This window comes from Solanum stenotomum, chromosome 6, assembly GCF_019186545.1.
Source record: "Solanum stenotomum isolate F172 chromosome 6, ASM1918654v1, whole genome shotgun sequence".
Lineage (NCBI taxonomy): Eukaryota > Viridiplantae > Streptophyta > Magnoliopsida > Solanales > Solanaceae > Solanum > Solanum stenotomum.
The window spans coordinates 5,216,077-5,225,993 of record NC_064287.1 but is presented as its reverse complement, the minus strand read 5'-3'; the positions used below and the strand labels follow the sequence as shown (position 1 = coordinate 5,225,993).

General features: G+C 34.4%; 1 protein-coding gene and 1 pseudogene across 1 annotated transcript; one reads left to right on the top strand and one right to left on the bottom strand.

Moving 5' to 3' along the window:
- Positions 1 to 1,478: 1,478 nt before the first annotated feature.
- Positions 1,479 to 2,169, bottom strand: LOC125867949 (uncharacterized). The gene is made up of 2 exons (XM_049548539.1): positions 1,830 to 2,169; positions 1,479 to 1,636 (listed from the first exon to the last, which is right to left on the bottom strand). The coding sequence occupies exons 1-2, from the start codon at positions 2,141 to 2,143 to the stop codon at positions 1,585 to 1,587; spliced, it is 366 nt and encodes a 121-aa protein (XP_049404496.1). The 5' UTR covers positions 2,144 to 2,169; the 3' UTR covers positions 1,479 to 1,584.
- Positions 2,170 to 5,257: 3,088 nt separating this feature from the next.
- LOC125867564 (pentatricopeptide repeat-containing protein At3g49740-like) lies at positions 5,258 to 9,622 on the top strand (annotated as a pseudogene).
- Positions 9,623 to 9,917: the final 295 nt, after the last annotated feature.

The window sequence follows — 9,917 nt, the reverse complement described above, 5'->3', positions numbered from 1 at the left end:
ACTAATTGAAAAGGATGCTAACCATATCGATTTTTTTTGTTATGATGAACAAAGAAAAAAGGATGAAAGTATTGTAACCATACCACGAATCAGATATATGTATCAAGAAATATGATAATTGAGGAAATGGTAACATAGTGGTCAAATTAAGTCTTCTTATCATACTCATGAATAGCTTTTGAGAAATAGTTGCAAGATAAGTTTAATAAAGTAAAATAAGATAGAATCTAATCAGGAGATATCTCCAAAAAAGAAAAAGAAGAAGTTGTGAAAAATTGAAGTTTGTGAAACTCAGATGTGTTGCAAGAAGTTCAAAAAGCACCACATTCGAGCCTAAGAAGATTAAGATCAAATCTAACCAAGAGGTATCTCCAGAAAAGAAAAAGAAGAGCTTATGAAAAATTGAAGCTTGTGGAACGATCGGATATGTTGCAAGAAGAAGTTCAAGAAGCACTACAATCGAGACTAAGAAGGTCAACCTGAAACATCTAAACATCAAGTATACAAATATATAACATCCATAAAGGTCATCAATATCAAAGATTCTACTATCCTTGAAGAAGTTTCAAAGAGTAATAATTAGAGAAGTTGATGGTGAAAGAGAGATCCGCCAAGTGTCTGGACATTAGGATGATACTAAACAGGGGCGGACCCACATGCACCCGTGAGGGTGCACGTACACACAACAACTTTTAATTTTATTTTTTTTTATATATATATAATCTATAAAAAGATAATATGTTGAACATTAGAGCTCAATGTCTTGAGTTTGAAATCTGAGAGTGTTGTCATTTTTTTGCCTTTAAAAATTACCCGAGGGTTTCTTTTTCTAATTTAGAGCATACCAATCTTAGAAACTAAACTGGCCAATGCGCGCTTGATACGCGAACACTAAAGAGAGAACCGGGGCAAATTTGCTTCGGTTAGGATTCGCCTTAAGTACTTGGAAGAACATTCTAGAGTAATAGAGATTGATCATTTGAGTTGTTGCCAAGAAAGTAAGCAAGCAACAAGTTAGTGAAGAAGAGAGAATTGCTAAAATATGAATCCCAAAAAAATGTAAAAATTATAAGCTCAAACTGAATTTTTACTATGCAACAATAAAATTCAAGTTATCGATGATGCCCAAATTGAAATACTCCCTAATCCAGTAGACAACACACTCTACTCACCTTCAAGCCAACATTAATAAATTTAACTAATGTATTTCGCGTTCAAAGAGTTCAATATTCAATTACGAAATTGTTCAATCGGTAATAATGAAGTTAATTGCAGTTGAAAAAGAAATTGTACCATAAGATAAACACAAGCTACAAATGGAGAGAAAATAAAATACACTTAACCTTTTCATCTTTTTTAGGTATAAAACAGAGATGTTTTATCAAAAGGATATAAAATCAAAAATAAATTTGTATAAAATTACAAAACCAAATATCAACTTAACTTAAACATCATTTTTTTAATTTACAATATATACAAAGGAAATTAAAAAGCATATATTTTTGCTTTTGTTAAATTTCCATAGAGGTGAACAAAAATCTAAAATCTAATTATTTACAAGGACAAGACAAACACAGCTCAACACTAAAAAAGCATTCCTGAGAAAGCAGGCATCGCAACGGCGTACGACATTTTCCTGCATATACAAAGAAAAAATAAATCTCACTACTAAAAATAGTAGTATAATAATAATAACGGAAAATGATCAATATATTTGAAATAAAAATTGAACAAAAATATTCTCCTTTAGTTTAAAAATAATCTGTCCGTCAATAATTTGGTTCAAAAACGTCAGAAAACTGAAAAAAAGAAAAGTGAAGTAGTGTTACCAGTAACCATGGCCGAACCTCTTCGGTGCTCTACCGGCATCTTTTAACGCTCTTTTATTCCCGGAATTTCCAACCGTAGTTTTATCGTAACTGTACCGATCAACATCGGCGATCGCTTTGTCCTCGGAGATGACGTGGAGCGCCGGTTTCCAATTCTCCGTTTTCCTTAATTTCCTTCCCCGAGAAACCACGCGCTTATTCCCCGATCGATTTACTAGCTCCGACTCCTTTTTCTCCACCGGCGGTAGCCCATCCATCACCGTCCTGATGGTTGCGCCGCCACAGCACGTCCTCAATTCCGATAAAAACTTCATATATTTGTATATATACAGGATATTTATCTACATCTGTGAATTTTGAAAAGTGAGGTATTATAAAGAGTATATATATAGGTAAATATGGGATAAAGGTACATTGGATAAGGATTCATGCTGACGTTGCTTTTGGATTTGGATATACTTTTCAGTTATCACGGTTAAAAGATGAAAAATTGATATTCATTCATTTAATTTACGGGTCATAATTTTTTTAGGATAACGTATATAATAAATAATGTAATGATGACATTGATATTAAGAGAAATTATTTTACTGACTTTCCCTCCTTAGGTTAATTTTTTTTGGCTAAATTCATAAGACTAGTGAGTTGAGGGATAAAGACATAACACAGTTGTTGTTTTTAATCTTTTTTTTTTTAAAGAGAACTAATAAAACAACAAGCGACTAGTATAAATAAAATCCCAATCCTGAATATTATCCACAATTTGGTATCTAGGAACAAAGCTAGTTTTACCCTTACAAATCGAAGTAGGGAGACAAACTTCCAACTGACTAGTGTAATAATTGTTTTATGGTTAAAGATAAAGATGCATAAATAACGTAATGATAAAACTTGTATTAAAAAAATTATTCTGGTACTTTCCCTCCTCAAGTTTTGGTTTTTTTTTTAAAAAAAAAAATTCATGACAAATATATTTTTAAAGAGCATTAAAACATTAAGTAATCGGTCTGAAACCCCAACAACATCTCCTACAGGCTACAACACATGAAAAAAATCCTAGAAGACACGTGTAAAGCAAGATTCTTGATTAAACCATCAGCTACTGAATTAGCCTCCCTATAAATATGGGTGATAGAGACCAACTTAGTTTCCTAGACAAGAGATGGTGAACGCGGTTGATAATATCACCTTTCTGATGAAAGCACAATTCTTCGAGTCCATAACACATGAATTTTACTAACATTATCAATTTGCAATTATAGGCTTTGTGAAGGCCCGGCCCATGAGAATCATGAAATACACCATCTGCTATACCAAATTACATTATTGTTGTTAGACACTTCTCCAATATTCTTTACTAAAAGCCAAAAAGTAGCACAATGTGGCCTTTTTGTTTGTATATATAAGTAGACAAAAAGTTTCATTCTTTCACTTGTGTATTCTGTCCTAATTTCGTATATATAAGTTATTGCACACTTACTCTAAAATTATTTATCAATATTTTAAAAATAGTTGTATTGATTATTAGCTAGTTAGTGATCATACATTTGTTCAAAATTAGTATAATATTAAAAGCAGGAATCTTTAAATATTGTTCAAGAAAGGTAGTCACATTTTTTTTTTCAATATGACACTCTGCGAGCAAGGAGTGCCACAAGGGGGAGGGGTTACAATGCTCTAGTTGTTCGAATTTTCATTTTATTAGGAATATGATTGAACCCAAGAATAGATTATCAAGCATTTAAATTCATACTAACAAATGGGCATCAATAGCAACAATCTAAAAGATTTTTCATCAACATAATCTATTTAATTAGCCATGTAGCAGTAAGCACGGCAACAACACCCAATTGTTGCACTAACACGCTAGACTGTCGAAGTTCGTTTGGTTCCTTAGGTGGCGACTTTATAAAACCCGCATCACAATTAGCACTTTCCGCCAATGCTCCATTTACACCATCTAAGGTCTTCTGAAAGTCTCCCGATTGCAAAATTTTCCCAGTTTGGTTGAACAAATTCGCACAGTTAATGGAACGCAAAATCTTGTAATCTATTCCCGTAAACTCCTTTGGCATTTTCTAGAAGTTGATTAACCAAATTCAATGTATGTCTTGCGCTTTTCTCTGAAAAATCGATTGCAATTTGACATAGACCACTCAGATCCGCGTTCTGGGAACGTGGATCAGAGTTATAGGCTTGTAGGCATAGAGATGGATTAGGTGCCTTTGAACAAATAAAAGAAATTGAATATTTGTTACTACCATTAGCATCGCACATGCCTTGTAGAACTAGAAATGTTAATAACAAAACTTTGTTAAAAGAAAATGCCATTTCTAATATTATTATTTTTTGTCTGTTTGAACACTCTTGTCACATTCATAATATTTATAATTCATTTTGCTTATGGTTTCTTATGGTATTATCATTAGTTAGTAGAATATAGAGGACAAAGATAAAAAAGGAAACTTTTTAATTAAATATTTATGAACTGGAATATTCTAGGATTTTTTTTTTTTGAAGATTTGGTAATTGAATTCCCAATTTTGAATTGATTGAGATATATGATTCTTATTCACTTGCTTACTTTAGCATATTATTGCTTGCCTTTATACCAAAATGAATTTCTATTTTTATTTAAACTAAAATAAATGATATATTTATAGCATGATTGATCAAGCTTATTTTTGCTGAAAAGTGTTTTTTTCTTCTCTAAAAATTGTTTATTTTTAAAAAATAAGGTATTTGATCAAGCTTTTGGGAGAAAATAGATGTTTATGGAAAATAGCCTTTTAAAAGCTAAAAGATAGTTTTTTTTTTCCTAAAATTACTTTTGAAAAAAATACACTTAAAAACATGTGTAGAAAGCTTGGTCAAACACTAACTGCAACTAAAAAAATGCCTTTTATGTATTGGTTAAACATAAATTATTTCAGCAAAAATACTTTTTGAAAAATACTGATTTTAAAAGTTTGGCCAAACATATTACTATTAAACTCAAAGTCCATATTCTTCTTCAATTTGAGTTTAAACTAAAATTTGTCATAAATATTCATCCAAATTGAAGAAATATGAAGCTATTCTTTTTTCTTAGGGAAAACCCGTCCCCAAATAAGATGGATATGTCAATTAAGTTAACAAAATTTACTGTGCATCCATAATTAGTTTTATCATGTCACACTGAATTTGATACTCCCTCCGTCCCATTTTTACTTTGCACTGCATTAAGAAATGATGTAATTTTAACTATTCTATCAAAGACATAATAGGCAAAATATGATAATTTAAGCATAAATTTTATAAAATGACAAATATTATGATCCAGCTATTTATAAAAAGGGATGACATATATAAAATGGGACAGAAAGAGTAATTTACTCTCTTTGGGGTCTGAAACTTGATAATTTACTTTTTATTATGATATTTCTAGAATGAAGTTAACTGAAAGCTCCATAAAACACCTCAATTGCCTTCTTTCAAACTTCACTCATTCCCACCAATTCTCCGATGCTCTCTCTCTCTTCAACCAAATTCACTCTTCCCTTCATCTCCGACCAGATCATTACACCCTTTCAACCACTCTCACCGCCTGTGCCAACATCCTAAACACTAGCTTCGGCAATCAGCTCCACGGTTTCGCCATTAAAACAGACCTTAAACAATACCCACATGTATCAAATTCTCTCCTTTCATTCTACGCCAAATCTAAAGATTTGGGTTCTGTTAAAAGGGTCTTTAAAGAAATTGAAACCCCAGATGTTTATTCTTGGACTACTCTGTTGTCTGCTTCGAAGTTGGGTATGCTTGTAAGGTGTTTGATGAAATGCCACAGAGGAATTTGGCTGTTTGGAATGCAATGATTACTGGGTGTGCTGAAAGTGGGTATCACAGGATTGCTTTGAATTTATTTCAAAGAATGCATTTTTTGGGTGTTAGATATGATAATTATGCTTTTGCTAGTGTTTTAAGTTTGTGTGATATGTAGCTGTTGGATTTCGGAAGACAAGTGCATTCGATGGTCATCAAGATGGATTTTTGGTAAGAGCTTCAGTGATTAATGCTTTGGTTACCATGTATTTTAACTGTAAGAATGATTTTGATGCTTTTGGAGTATTTGAAGAAGCTGGGGATGAAGTGCTTGATCCTGTAACTTATAATGCAATGATTGCTGGTTTAGTCACTATGGAAAGGGCTGAGGAGGTATTAATAATGCTCAAGAATATGCGTAAGTTTTCTTTGAGACCTACCGAACTCACATTTGTGAGCATAATGAGTTCATGTACGCGTATTAGAATTGCTTCTCAACTGCATGGTCAAGTTGCTAGAATAGGTTTATACGTCTATCGCTAATGCAACAATAACCATGTATGCTAGTTGTGGGAACTTGAATGCAGCCTTTTTAATTTTTGGAAGACTAGAGGTGAAGGATAATGTGTCGTGGAATGCCATGATTACGAGTTATGCTCAAAATTGTTTGGACAGAGCAGCAATTTCTGCATACATTCAGATGCAGAAGGAAGGGTTAGAGCCAGACGAGTTTACGATAGGAAGCATACTCGCAAGCTCAGAGTCTCTAGTAATTGTTGAAATAATTTTGGGTGTTGTTTTAAAGAAAGCCCTTATCTTGAAGACTGAAGTATCTAATGCACTGCTCTCTGCCTTCTGTAAGCATGGTGAAATGAAGCAAGCTTATCAAGTTTTTCATGACATGTTTCCTAGAAATGTGATCTCTTGGAATACATTGATTTCTGGTTGTCATCTCAACGGACTACCCATGGGGTGCTTGCACCTCTTCTCTGAGATTGTTAGTGAACGTTTGATGCCTAACCCTTTTACTCTTAGCATCATTTTGAGTGTTTGTGCCAGCATTTCAGCCCTACAACAAGGGAAGGAGATTCACACTTACATAATCAAATCTGGATTCATTTCAGAAATATCTTTAGGGAATGCCCTCATCACATTGTATGCAAAATGTGGACTGTTGCATTGATCTCTAAAGGTGTTCCAGATAATGACACAAAAGACATAGTTTCTTGGAATTCAATTATTACTGCATATGCACAGCATGGGAAAGGAAAGGAAGCTGTGCATTGCTTTGAGATGATGCAAGAATTAGGTGGGATCAAACTAGATAACACGACCTTTAATGCAGTTCTATCAGCTTGCAGCCATTCAGGCTTAATCGATAAAGTCATTGAAGTTTTCACTTCCATGATTCATACCTACGGTATAGAACCTACAGCAGACCACTTCTTGTGCATTGTCGATCTTCTAGGTAGGGCTGGGTATCTTGATGAGGCAGAAAAACTGGTAAAAGATAGGCATGTTGATGTAGATTCCACTGTTTGGTGGACATTATTCAGTTCATGTGCTGCTTATGGAAATGTTAGACTAGGCAGAATTGCTGCGGGATTTCTGCTTGAGACTGAGAAGAATAACCCCACAGTTTATGTGCTTTTATCCAATATTTATGCTAGTGCGGAGAACTTGGAGGACTCTGCTAATGTGAGGAAACTGATGAATAAAAGTGGAGTGTTAAAGCAACCAGGAAGCAGTTGGATAGGGTCCTAACTCTCATTTCGTTAATGCTGGATGTCTTGACGTGATTGATTTTGAAGTTCAACCTTACTTATCAAATGGAGATTGTTCACGGTGGAGGAAAGGTACCATGTCTTAATGATTTAGACTAGCAATGAAAATGGAACATTTTGCACCCCCGGGATTAGTCGGGGCTCAAAGAGACTCGGACACCCGGTGCAAATCAAAAAAAAAATGAAAATGGAACATTTTGAGTGCACCTTTAGACAGCACTGTTTTAATGTTTTGATTAATGTGACAAATTTATGGGTAAAACCAGTATAATAGAGAATGTCGACTATCAGGTGATTAATGGTGAGGCCGTCCTAATAAACTAGTGCTATTACTACTATTGGTATATGTTTTTTTTTAAATCAACCAGCTGAACAAAAACGCGTTGCACCTATCACTGTCCAATAATAAAGGAAAGGTTGTGCTTATAATACTAGCTCTTTGGATTTAGTTTATTAGCATCTGATTTTTCCTTCTAGCACTCTGAAATGACTTACACGTGCATTTATTGGGAGATTTTTCCCATAACTATTTGCCTTTTAGGCTGTTAAAATGAATTCTTCTTCTGAAATAAATGTCCTGCTTTGCATCTGAGAACATACTGACTGCTTAAACTAATGTTATCAGCTATTCAACTTGTACAGGACATCACAGGAGGCTATGGTGTTGATGTAGCTGTTGAAGCTTTGGGGAGACCACAAACATTCTTGCAATGTGTGCAAAGCGTTCGCAATGGAGGCAAAGCTGTGATGATTGGACTTACACTATCTGGGGCTAAGGGGGAGGTGGATATAAACCACCTAGTGCGACGACAGGTGTGTGCTTTTGTGTGCAGGTCTTTTATTGTTTGTCCCTCTCAATTCCGATCTGCTAACACTTATGACCCATTCCCTCTTTTTGATATGTCATAAATTGTTTTGCATTCAATGAAATATGCACATACTTCTTTTTTATAAGGTGAAGTTTTATTAAAGAGTACCAAGCTGGTACATGAAGATATATCAGAAGCAGACAATGCCTACAGAAATAAACATGCAGTTAGATGTGATTCTTTTATGTTTTCGAAAAAAGCATTTTTCCTCTCTCTCCAGATGGTCCAGAATATGCATATTGCTTCTGATTCCTTGCTATCTTTTACCCTTGCCAGCTGATTAGTAGGCTTCTTATATCTGAAGGCATATCCTAAGTAACCCTACACTGGTTCAGGAACAGCTCCCAGCATTGCTTAGCAATTATACAGTGAATAAACAGATGATTAACAGATTCCAATCCATTTTCACATAAATAGCACCTGTTACTGAAAGTGAAGCCTCTCCTTTGTAGATTACTTGGGTTAAACAAGATTCTCTGATGGCAATCCACCCAAAACACACCACCATGATAGGTGCTTTGGTACTCCATAACATTTCCATTGCCAATGTTCTTCATAATTATCAGCTTGTTTGTGGGCGAATATCGTAGCAGCTTTTGACAGAATATTGCTTGCCGTCCAAAATATGCAGTCCTCTTTATGTTCTTCTACCATGGATCCAATAATTGCAGTGATTGCCCTACTTCCAATTCCCAATCATTAAAATCTCTCCTGAAATTCAGCTGCTAGACATTTAAAGATATTTAAGGGGTAAATATGGCTGACCTAGGCCTAGTCTGTGGTCTGTTAGTAAAAGCCATACTGATATATACTAGTAAAGTTTTTAACTCGCTAAAATATCTTCATTTTTTGGGTATTTATTCTTCCAATGGAACATGAAAATCCATATTATATTTAGGTAAGGGCATACTATTAAATATTTTTCTCAGAACTAGTGTGTTTTCCTATTAGAGTTTAAGCAGCTCTTTCTCACTGCTGATATTGTGATGCTAGATAAAAGTGATTGGCTCTTATGGAGCCAGAGCAAGACAAGATCTCCTAAGCTGATAAAACTTGCCGAAAGTGGCATATTCAATCTAACTGCTGCTGTTCAAGGACCTGCAAATTTGAAGAGGCTCCACAGGCATACAAAGATCTTGATCAGGTAACCATTGCTGGATGCGCTGTTGTTGAGATAATGTAAGTTTGATATCTACAACAAGCTGATCACTCATTTGACATTCATGTAAACTTCAGTTTCTGGTGAACTAATGCTAGCAAACGTTACTGTAGGTGTTAAATGAAGCAAAATGTAAATATGTGTCAAAAGAAATAAAGCTAATTTTGAGACAGGGGTTTCCCATGACATTGTTCTCAGAAATCTTGCCAGTGTAATGTGGTTTAATCTCCAAGTTGATTATGCTTCATGGTGATTAGTATACATATCTGTAAGATTAAACATGTTAAAAGACGCCTTTTTCCTACTTACGTACACCCTCACTGGACGCTTCAAATAACTTTAAGAAGTGGTAGAGAAGTGCAACTATATCTTGAATGAGAAGCATAGAAACTGAAAAACCTTCCTCCAGAATGTTGTTGATAACATCAATAATTCTTTTACTCTGAAAGGTAATAGGGAAAAAAATGACAGT